The 15,086-nt window shown below is 46.2% G+C and overlaps 1 protein-coding gene across 1 annotated transcript in view; it reads left to right on the top strand.

Annotated features, from left to right (window-relative positions):
- The window catches only part of gypc (glycophorin C (Gerbich blood group)), a 40,814-nt gene that overhangs the window by 25,482 nt on the left and 246 nt on the right, over positions 1-15,086 (top strand). The window contains exon 4 of the mRNA XM_034187094.1: positions 14,128-15,086. This exon is cut by the window's right edge and continues 246 nt beyond it. Coding sequence (XP_034042985.1) covers positions 14,128-14,324 — 197 coding nt within the window. The 3' untranslated portion in view covers positions 14,325-15,086. The remainder of the gene's footprint in view (positions 1-14,127) is intronic.

Below are 15,086 nucleotides of genomic sequence, written 5' to 3'. Positions count from 1 at the left end.
CCAGGTGCACCAGATACACGTTTGTAGCCAGAAGCCCGTGTACATTCCTCCACTGGAGGTCCCCCGTGTGTTTGTCGACCGGGGGTTTGTACAGGCTTCGCCAGCACCCCACAGGAGACAAGGCAGCACCAAAAAACTCTGACCACTTCAACGCCGCCAACCCTGCCAAAGAGTGTAAGTGTGACACTTTGACACAGGTAAAATAGAGTGCTTTCTTGCTGATACTCTCAAACTCTCCCAAAACAGGTGTCCTGAAAGACAGGAGAGCCCCCTGCTCCTCCTGCCACGCCCCCACAGCAGGCGAGACAGTCAGAGAGGGGAACACGTACTCACATTCATCATCCCTCTGGTCAGACAGAGTACGGTTCTCAGCAAACGCTCTGTGGGGCCCTGGCAGGAAAGCACAAACCTCCTCCACCACACTGAGCAGCATCCTGGAGGACCGAACTCCCGCAGACTCTACCAGCCTCCCAACAGATGTGCGCAGTAGATGGCCCAATTTGGTGCACCCCACCTCCCTCAGGCGGGACCGCAGAGTGGCAGATAACAAACCAGGAGAGCTAACAAAGTCATTGAAGAAGAAAGGCTCCTCAAACAGCCACATCCCTGGTGTGCCTACATTGTCCCTGCGCACAAAGAGGACCTGCCATGCCTGGAGAACTGACTGGTAAAAAGCCGAGGTGCGCGTCCTGATGACATCCTGCCGATGTAGGATGAACAGATGTTTGTCATACCCAAGATCAGCCTCCCTCCTCAGCAGGACACGTGCTGTATCCTGCCAGCTCAATCCCAAGGTATACAACAATCTCTGAGCAGTCTGCAACCTGAAGGTCAACACCCGAGCAGAAATGTCCACCAGCCCCTGTCCTCCTTCATGAAGTGGCATGTACAACACAGCTCTGATCCAGTGATGGCCTGACCAGAAAAAGTCCACCAGTAACCGCTGCAACTGCTCATTAAGGTCCCGTGGTGGAGGGAGGACAGACGGTCTGTGCCACAGCGCCGAAGCGACAAAGCTATTAGTGACCAGAACCCGCCCCCTATAGGACATCTGGGGCAGCAACCATTGCCATTTGGACAGTCTGGCACACACCTTCTCCACCAAGCCCTCCCAATTCCTCCGACAATACCCATCCGTCCCCAGAAAGACACCCAGAAATTTCAAACCCTCCACTCCCCAGAAGATAGTTGAAAACCTGGCAAAACAAGGCCAGACAGCCTGGCTCTAAGGCGACACAAGAGTGGCTCAATGGCTAAAGAGTACAGCTGACCTGAGATGGGGAAGCCCTGTCTTATACCCCGGGTTATGGGGACTGGGCAGCTCAACCCTCCCCCAACCTTAACCAAACATGAAGCCCCATTATACAATACCCCAACAAATGAAATAAACCCCTCACCAAAGCCAAACACCCTCAAAGTGGAAAACAAAAACCTGTGATGACCCCAATCAAACGCCTTTTCCTGATCAAGTGACACAAACCCGCAAACCAAATCCCGAGTATTGCACAGATCAAACAAATCCCTCATCAAAAAAAGGTTGTCCATAATAGTTCTATCGGGCACACAATAAGACTGGTCCTTGTGAACAATAAAATTCAGGACTTTTTTCAACCTGTTCACCCGTACCTTAGGAAAAAAGTTTATTATCCACACAGAGAAGTGCAACCAGTCTCCAGTTCTGCAATAGAGTAAGATCCCCTTTCTTACGCAGGGGGGACAAAACAGCACGACGACAAGACGTGAGCAAGCAGCCTGTCGCAATGCTCTCCCGTAACATCTGCAGAAGATCAGCACAGAGAAAGCCCCAGAAGTGTTTATAAAAATCTACTGGAAGTCCGTCGATCCCCGGAGCTTTCCCAGATGCCATCTGCCGCACCGCCACTATCAGTTCATCCAGCATGATGGGGGAGTCCAAGGCCTCTCGCTCCGAGGCCACCAGCTGGGGGAGATCTCTCAGAAGGTCAGCGGCACAGGTCCCGTCACAGTCTACAGCACCGTAGAGAGCTGAGTAGAAGTCCCTCGCATGTCTCCGCATCTCTGCCAAATCACTCATCACCCATCCGTCAGGAAGGCGAAGACAGGTCATCACCTTCTGATGAGAGGTCCTCTTCTCCAGATTGAAGTAGAAGGAACTGGGTGCATCCATGTCCCTGATGTTCGCAAAGCGAGCCCTCACCATCGCTCTTTCACCCTCTCATGTAACAGGGCACCCAGCTCTGCCCTCTTCTCCTGCAGCAGGCCGTGCTGGTCGGAAGCCCCAGCTGTATGTAGGTTGGACTGAATGTTCATAATGTCCTTCTCCAGTGTTGCCATGGCTACCTTGACCCTAGCTGTGGAATAGGAAGTGTACTGTTGACACAAAACCCGAACCTGAGTTTTGCCGACCTCCCACCGCTGACTCACTGTCCCAAACGTCTCCTTCCTTCCCCTCCAGAAACTCCAAAAAGATTCAAAGAAATTACAAAACACCCTGTCGTGCAAAAGTTTGGTGTTGAATTTCCAGTAAGTGTTGATCCTTTGAGAGTGTGAGTGGAATATTTCTGTGGTGATGAGATGATGATCTGAAAAACCAACTGGCTGAATCAAAATCCTGCGTAATCTGTTCCTGAATGAGCATGACATATAAATCCGGTCAAGCCTGGCTGCAGACACCACCCCATTTGAAACCCGAACCCATGTGTACTGTCTGTCCTGTGGGTGTGTGACCCTCCATGTGTCCAATAAATCCACCTCACGTAAAAAACCAGCCAGTGAGGAAACCAACTGCAAATGTGGCTCCTCACCAACCCGATCCAGTGACATATCTACAGTACAATTAAAGTCACCCCCCAGCACAAAACAGTCACCAGGATCCTGTTGAACTGAAATGTCCCTCACCCATTTGAATAACACCACCCGCTGCGAGCCCTCATTGTGTCCGTAAATATTTATAAACACCATGGTCATTGACCTGAGCCCTGACCAACAGAACCCGACCCTGAACAATCTCAGTGGTGGATAAAACAGTGACGTCAAGGCGAGGCGAAAACAAAACTGCCACTCCAGCACTGACGTTGGAGCCATGACTCTGATAAAAACGTACCCTCCACCACCGAGCCCAGTCCACTTCATTATCTGTGTCAGAGTGAGTGTCCTGCAGGAACAACACATGCAACCCCTTTTGTTCAAAGTCAAAGTGAACTTTATTGTCCCTCCTGCCTAAGAAAGGAGATCTTACCCTATTGCAGAACTGGAGACCGGTTGCACTTCTACACAGAAGACTGAAATTGTGTTTCCCCAGACTCCAAATGTGCAGTAACAGAGGCTAAATTAGACATACAACTAAATATAGACTGGACATGAGACATCACTAGGACATAAACTGCAAATAATATCAGTAACAGAACAACAATCAGCACGACATATAGACAACAGTGAGCATACATTTCCAGGGCTGTCATAGTGTTTCAGAATGTAGTCGGTTAAGGTATGTTACTGGAGTGCAATAGTCCTGAGTACAACAATATAGGTGCAATGTGGCAAAAGTGCAGAGTGCAGAGTAGCAGCATGGAGGTGAATAAGTTTTTGTTTTTTGTACAAGTAATGTGCATAAATGTAGTTTGGTCTGTAGTGTGTGTGTGTGTGTGTTGGGGGGGTATGCTCTTGCTTTTGGGAGTGAGTTTAGCAGTCTGATGGCCTGTGGGAAAAAGCTGTTGCTGAGTCTGGTGGTCCTGACTGGGAGCTACTGCCAGTTGGAGCTACTGCTGTAGCGCTTGCCAGATGGTAGGAGGGTAAACAGTTTGTTTGAGGGGTGGGTGGGGTCTTTGATGATGTTGATGGCTCTTCTGTGGCAGTGGGATGGGTACAGGTCCTGTATGGATCGTTGGGCTGACCTTGTGATCTTCTCCACTGTTCTCACCACTCTCTGTAGCACTTTCTGGTCAGCAACATGGCAGCTGCCATACCAGACTGAGAGACTGCTGGTGAGGATGCTCTCAATGGTGCCCCTCTAGAAGGTGGTGAGTGCTGAAGGGGGGAAACTGGCTCTCCTCATCCTGCGTAGGAAGTAGAGGCGTTGCTGGGAAGTGGTGTTGGTTGTCCATGTCAGGTCATCAGTGATTTTGCACCCCCAGGAACTTGGTGCTTTTCACTGATTCCACAGCACTGCCATTGATGGTGAGAGGTGTGTGAGGCTTGTGATTCTTCCTGAAGTCCACCATTATTTCCTTTGTTTTGTTGACATTGAGGTGCAGGTTGTTGATGTCACATCAGTTGATGAGATGGTGTACCTCCTCTCTGTATATGTATCTGTATCTGTATATGTCACCTCTCCTCTCTCTAGGTGAATACAACTTGCTGAACTTCAAACCGAGCATCAGAGTGCTGAGTCATTGCGTGACCGAACGCCGAACTGTTTACACAGAGACTGCTACCTGCTGCTTTGGACTCTGAACTAACAGTCTTTTTCAAGACTTTTTCAAGACTTTTTCACTTGTGCTTTTTCACTTCACCTGTGCTGCTCCACAGCATGTCTGGTGGATTTTTTATTTTATTTTATTTTTTAGCACCGTTGCCGTGCGTTACCTGTGCTGCTCCATGGCCTGTCTGGTGGATTTTTATTTTATTTTATTTTTTAGCACTCTTGCCGTGCGTTACCTGTGCTGCTCCATGGCCTGTCTGGTGGATTTTTATTTTATTTTTTAGCACTGTTGCCGTGCGTTACCTGTGCTGCTCCATGGCCTGTCTGGTGGATTTTTATTTTATTTTATTTTTTAGCACTGTTGCCGTGCGTTACCTGTGCTGCTCCACGGCCTGTCTGGTGGATTTTTATTTTATTTTATTTTTTAGCACTGTTGCCGTGCGTTACCTGTGCTGCTCCACGGCCTGTCTGGTGGATTTTTATTTTATTTTATTTTTTAGCACTGTTGCCGTGCGTTACCTGTGCTGCTCCACAGCCTGTCTGGTGGATTTTATTTTATTTTATTTTTTAGCACTCTTGCCGTGCGTTACCTGTGCTGCTCCACAGCCTGTCTGGTGGATTTTATTTTATTTTATTTTTTAGCACTCTTGCCGTGCGTTACCTGTGCTGCTCCATGGCCTGTCTGGTGGATTTTTATTTTATTTTATTTTTTAGCACTGTTGCCGTGCGTTACCTGTGCTGCTCCATGGCCTGTCTGGTGGATTTTTATTTTATTTTATTTTTTAGCACTGTTGCCGTGCGTTACCTGTGCTGCTCCACGGCCTGTCTGGTGGATTTTTATTTTATTTTATTTTTTAGCACTGTTGCCGTGCGTTACCTGTGCTGCTCCACGGCCTGTCTGGTGGATTTTATTTTATTTTATTTTTTAGCACTGTTGCCGTGCGTTACCTGTGCTGCTCCATGGCCTGTCTGGTGGATTTTTATTTTATTTTATTTTTTAGCACTGTTGCCGTGCGTTACCTGTGCTGCTCCATGGCCTGTCTGGTGGATTTTTATTTTATTTTATTTTTTAGCACTGTTGCCGTGCGTTACCTGTGCTGCTCCATGGCCTGTCTGGTGGATTTTTATTTTATTTTATTTTTTAGCACTGTTGCCGTGCGTTACCTGTGCTGCTCCACAGCCTGTCTGGTGGATTTTATTTTATTTTATTTTTTAGCACTCTTGCCGTGCGTTACCTGTGCTGCTCCACAGCCTGTCTGGTGGATTTTATTTTATTTTATTTTTTAGCACTCTTGCCGTGCGTTACCTGTGCTGCTCCATGGCCTGTCTGGTGGATTTTTATTTTATTTTATTTTTTAGCACTGTTGCCGTGCGTTACCTGTGCTGCTCCATGGCCTGTCTGGTGGATTTTTATTTTATTTTATTTTTTAGCACTGTTGCCGTGCGTTACCTGTGCTGCTCCATGGCCTGTCTGGTGGATTTTTATTTTATTTTATTTTTTAGCACTCTTGCCGTGCGTTACCTGTGCTGCTCCATGGCCTGTCTGGTGGATTTTTATTTTATTTTATTTTTTAGCACTGTTGCCGTGCGTTACCTGTGCTGCTCCACGGCCTGTCTGGTGGATTTTTATTTTATTTTATTTTTTAGCACTGTTGCCGTGCGTTACCTGTGCTGCTCCACGGCCTGTCTGGTGGATTTTATTTTATTTTATTTTTTAGCACTGTTGCCGTGCGTTACCTGTGCTGCTCCATGGCCTGTCTGGTGGATTTTTATTTTATTTATTTTTTAGCACTGTTGCCGTGCGTTACCTGTGCTGCTCCATGGCCTGTCTGGTGGATTTTTATTTTATTTTATTTTTTAGCACTGTTGCCGTGCGTTACCTGTGCTGCTCCATGGCCTGTCTGGTGGATTTTTATTTTATTTTATTTTTTAGCACTCTTGCCGTGCGTTACCTGTGCTGCTCCATGGCCTGTCTGGTGGATTTTTATTTTATTTTATTTTTTAGCACTCTTGCCGTGCGTTACCTGTGCTGCTCCATGGCCTGTCTGGTGGATTTTATTTTATTTTATTTTTTAGCACTCTTGCCTTGCGTTACCTGTGCTGCTTCTTGGCCTGTCTGGTGGATTTTTATTTTATTTTTTAGCACTCTTGCCGTGCGTTACCTGTGCTGCTTCTTGGCCTGTCTGGTGGATTTTTATTTTATTTTATTTTTTAGCACTGTTGCCGTGCGTTACCTGTGCTGCTCCATGGCCTGTCTGGTGGATTTTTATTTTATTTTATTTTTTAGCACTGTTGCCGTGCGTTACCTGTGCTGCTCCACAGCCTGTCTGGTGGATTTTATTTTATTTTATTTTTTAGCACTGTTGCCGTGCGTTACCTGTGCTGCTCCATGGCCTGTCTGGTGGATTTTATTTATTTATTTTTTAGCACTGTTGCCATGCGTTACCTGTGCTGCTCCATGGCCTGTCTGGTGGATTTTTATTTTATTTTATTTTTTAGCACTCTTGCCGTGCGTTACCTGTGCTGCTCCATGGCCTGTCTGGTGGATTTTTATTTTATTTTATTTTTTAGCACTCTTGCCGTGCGTTACCTGTGCTGCTCCATGGCCTGTCTGGTGGATTTTTATTTTATTTTATTTTTTAGCACTGTTGCCGTGCGTTACCTGTGCTGCTCCATGGCCTGTCTGGTGGATTTTTATTTTATTTTATTTTTTAGCACTCTTGCCGTGCGTTACCTGTGCTGCTTCATGGCCTGTCTGGTGCCTTAACTAAAGCACTCCTTCTGCTGAATCACCTCTGGATTATTTGCACATTATTCACTTTGCGTGTTTTTAGGAATCCGCTAGCTTAGCGTAGCTACTAGCTCTTAGCCGATTTAGCATGGCGGCTTCTCCTGTCTCTCCCGCTCTTTTCTGCTCTGGGTGTGAAATGTTTAGTTATTCCTCGGCCTCCTTTAGCAGTAACGGTACTTGTAATAAGTGTAGCTTATTCGTAGCTTTGGAGGCCAGGCTGGGCGAATTGGAGACTTGGCTCCGCACCGTGGAAAATTCTACAGCTAGCCAGGCCCCTGTGGTCGGTGCGGACCAAGGTAGCTTAGCCGCCGTTAGTTCCCCCCTGGCAGATCCCGAGCAGTCGGGAAAGCAGGCTGACTGGGTGACTGTGAGGAGGAAGCGTAGCCCTAAACAGAAGCCCCGTGTACACCGCCAACCCGTTCACATCTCTAACTTTGAAATTGCTGGCTAAGGCTAAGCGTAAATTTGGTAAGATTGTAATTCACGTCGGCAGTAATGACACTCGGTTACGCCAATCGGAGGTCACTAAAATTAACATTAAATCGGTGTGTAACTTTGCAAAAACAATGTCGGACTCTGTAGTTTTCTCTGGGCCCCTCCCCAATCGGACCGGGAGTGACATGTTTAGCCGCATGTTCTCCTTGAATTGCTGGCTGTCTGAGTGGTGTCCAAAAAATGAGGTGGGCTTCATAGATAATTGGCAAAGCTTCTGGGGAAAACCTGGTCTTGTTAGGAGAGACGGCATCCATCCCACTTTGGATGGAGCAGCTCTCATTTCTAGAAATCTGGCCAATTTTCTTAAATCCTCCAAACTGTGACTGTCCAGGGTTGGGACTAGGAGGCAGAGTTGTGGTCTTACACACCTCTCTGCAGCTTCTCTCCCCCTGCCATCCCCTCATTACCCCATCCCCGTAGAGACGGTGCCTGCTCCCAGACCACCAATAACCAGCAAAAATCTATTTAAGCATAAAAATTCAAAAAGAAAAAATAATATAGCACCTTCAATTGCACCACAGACTAAAACAGTTAAATGTGGTCTATTAAACATTAGGTCTCTCTCTTCTAAGTCCCTGTTGGTAAATGATATAATAATTGATCAACATATTGATTTATTCTGCCTAACAGAAACCTGGTTACAGCAGGATGAATATGTTAGTTTAAATGAGTCAACAGCCCCGAGTCACACTAACTGTCAGAATGCTCGTAGCACGGGCCGAGGCGGAGGATTAGCAGCAATCTTCCATTCCAGCTTATTAATTAATCAAAAACCCAGACAGATCTTTAATTCATTTGAAAGTTTGTCTCTTAGTCTTGTCCATCCAAATTGGAAGTCCCAAAAACCAGTTTTATTTGTTATTATCTATCGTCCACCTGGTCATTACTGTGAGTTTCTCTGTGAATTTTCAGACCTTTTGTCTGACTTAGTGCTTATCTCAGATAAGATAATTATAGTGGGCGATTTTAACATCCACACAGATGCTGAGAATGACAGCCTCAACACTGCATTTAATCTATTATTTGACTCTATTGGCTTTGCTCAAAAAGTAAATGAGTCCACCCACCACTTTAATCATATCTTAGATCTTGTTCTGACTTATGGAATGGAAATAGAAGACTTAACAGTATTCCCTGAAAACTCCCTTCTGTCTGATCATTTCTTAATAACATTTACATTTACTCTGATGGACTACCCAGCAGTGGGGAATACGTTTCATTACACTAGAAGTCTTTCAGAAAGCGCTGTAACTAGGTTTAAGGATATGATTCCTTCTTTATGTTCTCTAATGCCATATACCAACACAGTGCAGAGTAGCTACCTAAACTCTGTAAGGGAGATAGAGTATCTCGTCAATAGTTTTACATCCTCATTGAAGACAACTTTGGATGCTGTAGCTCCTCTGAAAAAGAGAGCTTTAAATCAGAAGTGTCTGACTCCGTGGTATAACTCACAAACTCATAGCTTAAAGCAGATAACCCGTAAGTTGGAGAGGAAATGGCGTCTCACTAATTTAGAAGATCTTCACTTAGCCTGGAAAAAGAGTCTGTTGCTCTATAAAAAAGCCCTCCGTAAAGCTAGGACATCTTTCTACTCATCACTAATTGAAGAAAATAAGAACAACCCCAGGTTTCTTTTCAGCACTGCAGCCAGGCTGACAAAGAGTCAGAGCTCTATTGAGCTGAGTATTCCATTAACTTTAACTAGTAATGACTTCATGACTTTCTTTGCTAACAAAATTTTAACCATTAGAGAAAAAATTACTCATAACCATCCCAAAGACGTATCGTTATCTTTGGCTGCTCTCAGTGATGCCGGTATTTGGTTAGACTCTTTCTCTCCGATTGTTCTGTCTGAGTTATTTTCATTAGTTACTTCATCCAAACCATCAACATGTTTATTAGACCCCATTCCTGCCAGGCTGCTCAAGGAAGCCCTACCATTATTTAATGCTTCGATCTTAAATATGATCAATCTATCTTTGTTAGTTGCCTATGTACCACAGGCTTTTAAGGTGGCAGTAATTAAACCATTACTTAAAAAGCCATCACTTGACCCAGCTATCTTAGCTAATTATAGGCCAATCTCCAACCTTCCTTTTCTCTCAAAAATTCTTGAAAGGGTAGTTGTAAAACAGCTAACTGATCATCTGCAGAGGAATGGTCTATTTGAAGAGTTTCAGTCAGGTTTTAGAATTCATCATAGTACAGAAACAGCATTAGTGAAGGTTACAAATGATCTTCTTATGGCCTCGGACAGTGGACTCATCTCTGTGCTTGTTCTGTTAGACCTCAGTGCTGCTTTTGATACTGTTGATCATAAAATTTTATTACAGAGATTAGAGCATGTCATAGGTATTAAAGGCACTGCACTGCGGTGGTTTGAATCATATTTGTCTAATAGATTACAGTTTGTTCATGTAAATGGGGAATCTTCTTCACAGACTAAAGTTAATTATGGAGTTCCACAAGGTTCTGTGCTAGGACCAATTTTATTCACTTTATACATGCTTCCCTTAGGCAGTATTATTAGACGGTATTGCTTAAATTTTCATTGTTACGCAGATGATACCCAGCTTTATCTATCCATGAAGCCAGAGGATACACACCAATTAGCTAAACTGCAGGATTGTCTTACAGACATAAAGACATGGATGACCTCTAATTTCCTGCTTTTAAACTCAGATAAAACTGAAGTTATTGTACTTGGCCCCACAAATCTTAGAAACATGGTGTCTAACCAGATCCTTACTCTGGATGGCATTACCCTGACCTCTAGTAATACTGTGAGAAATCTTGGAGTCATTTTTGATCAGGATATGTCATTCAAAGCGCATATTAAACAAATATGTAGGACTGCTTTTTTGCATTTACGCAATATCTCTAAAATCAGAAAGGTCTTGTCTCAGAGTGATGCTGAAAAACTAATTCATGCATTTATTTCCTCTAGGCTGGACTATTGTAATTCATTATTATCAGGTTGTCCTAAAAGTTCCCTAAAAAGCCTTCAGTTAATTCAAAATGCTGCAGCTAGAGTACTGACGGGGACTAGAAGGAGAGAGCATATCTCACCCATATTGGCCTCTCTTCATTGGCTTCCTGTTAATTCTAGAATAGAATTTAAAATTCTTCTTCTTACTTATAAGGTTTTGAATAATCAGGTCCCATCTTATCTTAGGGACCTCGTAGTACCATATCACCCCATTAGAGCGCTTCGCTCTCAGACTGCAGGCTTACTTGTAGTTCCTAGGGTTTGTAAGAGTAGAATGTAAGAGTAGAATGGGAGGCAGAGCCTTCAGCTTTCAGGCTCCTCTCCTGTGGAACCAGCTCCCAATTCAGATCAGGGAGACAGACACCCTCTCTACTTTTAAGATTAGGCTTAAAACTTTCCTTTTTGCTAAAGCTTATAGTTAGGGCTGGATCAGGTGACCCTGAACCATCCCTTAGTTATGCTGCTATAGACGTAGACTGCTGGGGGGTTCCCATGATGCACTGTTTCTTTCTCTTTTTGCGCTGTATGCACCACTCTGCATTTAATCATTAGTGATCGATCTCTGCTCCCCTCCACAGCATGTCTTTTTCCTGGTTCGCTCCCTCAGCCCCAACCAGTCCCAGCAGAAGACTGCCCCTCCCTGAGCCTGGAGGTTTCTTCCTGTTAAAAGGGAGTTTTTCCTTCCCACTGTAGCCAAGTGCTTGCTCACAGGGGGTCGTTTTGACCGTTGGGGTTTTACATAATTGTTGTATGGCCTTGCCTTACAATATAAAGCGCCTTGGGGCAACTGTTTGTTGTGATTTGGCGCTATATAAAAAAAAAATTTGATTGATTGATTGATTGTAGGCTGAGTCGTCATCGTTGCTGATGAGGCCCACTACTGCTGTGTCATCTGCAAACTTGATGATGTGGTCTGAGTTGTGTCTGGCACAACAGTCATGGGTCATCAGGGTGAACAGCAGAGGGCTCAACACACATCCCTGGGGGACCCCTGTGTTGATGATGTGGTCTGTGAGGAGTTTTTGCCCACTCTTACTGTCTGAGGTCTTTTGGTGAGAAAGTCCAGTAGCCAGTTGCAGAGTGGGGTGCTGATGCCTATAGCACTCAGTTTGTTCACCAGGTGTTGTGGGATGACTGTGTTGAAGGCAGAGCTGAAGTCAATGAACAGCATCCGCACATAGCTGTCTTTGTTCTCCAGATGAGCCAGGCTGAGGTGAAGTGCTGCTGCCATGACATCATCAGTAGAGCGCTTGGGACGGTACGCAAACTGGAATGGGTCAAGAGTGGCAGATAGGCTGGATGTTATGTGAGCCTTGACCAGCCTTTGAAAGCACTTCATCACAATGGGAGTGAGTGCTATGGGCCGGTAGTCATTCAGGGTTGTTGCTGGGGATTTCTTGGGTAGCGGTATGATGGTGGCAGCTTTGAAGCATTCTGGTATGATGGCCTGGCTCAGAGAGATGTTGAAGATATCGGTGAGAACATCTGTGAGTGAGTCAGCACAGTCTCTAAGCACACGCCCAGGTATATTGTCAGTGCCGGCAGCCTTCCTGGGGTTCACCTTTGCAAGGGCCCTCCGCACATCAGCCGGGTCCAGTTGAAGTGTTGCATTGTCCAAGCAGTGAGGGGCTTTTGTTGGAGTGGTGGTGTTGTTTTCTTCAAACAGCTCAGAGACCAAAGCCCTCCTCCGGCCGTCCCTGCCACCGTTCATGTTCAAAGAGCCCACTTTCAGATGCTGCATATGGACTGAGTGGAGAGAGAATAGAGAGAAAGACAGACAGAGAAGACAGAACACCCAGTGAGACACACTCAGACTCTATCTGGTGGATTTACGACCCCTGCGACCTAACCCCTGCTTGGACAGAGATTCCTTCCCCAAAGCAGTGATATGTTTCCTGAGTCTATACCGCTTCTTCTCATCCAGCAGGTCCAAGCCAACGAGCCTCCTCAACACTTTAACAGATTTCACAAATTTCCCCGTGTCGGGAAAATAATCTGCAACTTTAACTGATTTACCAAATGAATCATCCAGGAAACTGTTGATGTCCAGCAGCATGTACAGATCACCGCTGTGAGAGAAGGAACCGGTGGTGGACATGCTGGAGTCCAAATCATAATCCATGTTGTCATCATTAATGCTTTGACTCAGTGGGGGTTTGTGGTCTGCTGGGCCCGGTGTCTCCCCGTCAGCCTGTACACCCTGTCCAACAGTGACCGAGGACTCACCCGCAGCAGAAACATCAGCGTCGACCACAGAAGGAGAGGCAGAAACATCAACTGGACCGACCTCAGAACCGTCAGTCACCACAGCATCAATCAACCCAGAATGTTCAGATGTCAGCTCATCAGCAGTTACACTGACAGCTTCAGTCTCAGAGACACCCTGTTGTGGACAAACGGGCTCCTCCTGCACGCTGGGCCCCTCCACCGGACCAGACACTGACACTGGGTCCCCGAGGCCGAAGGCCCCGGAACCGGACCAGACACCAACACTGGGTCTCCGAGCCCAGACACCGAAGGCCCCGGAACCGTATCCAGGGCCGCCGACACCGATGTCCCAGACACATCACGTTTGTGTGGACACGCGAGATGTTTGTGGCCGACGTCCCCACATTCAAAACACTTCATGCTTGGCATAAACCATGTAAAAAGATCTTCATGTTTGACTCTGAAGGACACGTCCAGAGTCTGGGTCGGACAGTTCAGGAACATGAACACCTGACGATGGAAGGACTGAACGTGGTGAAGTTTCTCGCTCTCACAGCCCAGTCCGATCGTCTTAAAACTGCTGGCAAACTTACCGAACCTCTGCAGCTCCCGACTGAGAGCCTCATTTGAAACAAACGGAGGAACCCCAGAAATAATGATTTTAGTGGATGGAGCGTAAAGAGGAGAAGCCTGCAGGTAAGAATCATTCAGATAAACCACACTTTCAACGAGCCGAGCAGAGAAACGCTCCTCCGACGGAAAAACCACCACAGCTCTGTTCATCCTGGACGCAAACGTTAAGTTCTCATGTCCAACCTGCTCGCCCACAGCCAGGAGGACATCCTCCACAGACACAGCCGGGTCAGGGACCACCCTCACCCCGTGATGGAGCAACAACAAACCAACCGAAAATGAACAAAAACACCAAAAAGGAAGAAAAAACACCACCTCACCTGAACTGCGCCACACTCTCACCTGCAACCCTCACTCACGCCCAAACTCCCAGCATGCACCAGAGAGAGAGAGAGAGAGAGAGAGAGAGAGAGAAAGAGAGTGAGGTTTGATTGAGCGCGTAAGTGAACAAAACTCAAACCTCTGGTGTGTGTGTGTGTGTGTGTGTGTGTGTCTGTGATTGTCATGTCTTCCAGCGTTGCACACGTGCCTAGTCCAGCAGAGTCTTTCTGTTTCAGGATGTTTTTGCTCAGACGCCTCATTTATCACTTTGTCTTTTTTTTTTCCTAGTTGTCATCACCGCCATTGTCTTGCTGCTGATTGTCCTGATCATCGTCCTGATTGGCTACATGTACAGACATAAGGGCACGTACCGCACCAACGAGGGCAAAGGCATCGAACTGGCCCTGAGCGAGGATGCGGCGCTGCATGGCGACCGCGCCCTGAGGGACACCGTGGATGACAGCAGGAAGGAGTACTTCATCTGAGCGCGTCATGACGATCATGTATCACGTGAGATATTGATGAACTGTGCCGCAGAAAAATGACATATACTTCCCAACCTTCAAATTAGCTGACTGGCCCCGGCCGTGATGCGGCGCTCACATGTGGCAGTTTACTTTTATGTTTTTAACAGCACAAGTTTAAAAATGGGCGAATGTTTCCTGATGAGTGCAGAATCCAACAATGGACTTGTTTTCCTGACAGCTCGGAGCTAACGATCCAAGCTAGCTCAGAGAAGTGGTGTCGCGACTGAGCTAGGCTAGCTTGCTAGCACAGCTGTTCATCAGATAAGTTCAACTACGTGAAGTAAACATACGTGTCCGAAATGTTGTCTAACTACAAAGTGGAATCTCTGCCGACCAGTTTTTGTGAAAGTTTATATTTTGAGGCGATGCTCCTAGCGAACGGTAAGTGCTGCCGCTGTGGGCGTTGTTTGTTGCTGCGTCTGAAACGCTGCGTTAGCAGAAATGAATGTAAGTTTTGAGCGCCACATGTTTGATGCACAAAAAGCAAAAAACAAAAAAAAGGTACTGAGGTGTTGAACAAATATATTGCATTAAAACAATGATGAGAAATTTGAGCTTCAGTTGGTCTGACGGCACTCAGGAGACTCGAGCCAAGATTTGATTCTTGATGAAGCTGTGTCACTGTTGAGGCTTCAGACACATGTTGCTCTGTGCTCAGTGTCTCTAATCACAGCCACAGCAGCCCGTCACTCCTGCAGAGTTGTCTGGGTGTCTTGGTGA

This window comes from Thalassophryne amazonica, chromosome 14, assembly GCF_902500255.1.
Source record: "Thalassophryne amazonica chromosome 14, fThaAma1.1, whole genome shotgun sequence".
Classification (NCBI taxonomy): Eukaryota; Metazoa; Chordata; class Actinopteri; order Batrachoidiformes; family Batrachoididae; genus Thalassophryne; species Thalassophryne amazonica.
The sequence above is the reverse complement of the archived record's forward strand: the minus strand, read 5'-3'. Positions and strand labels throughout refer to the sequence as shown.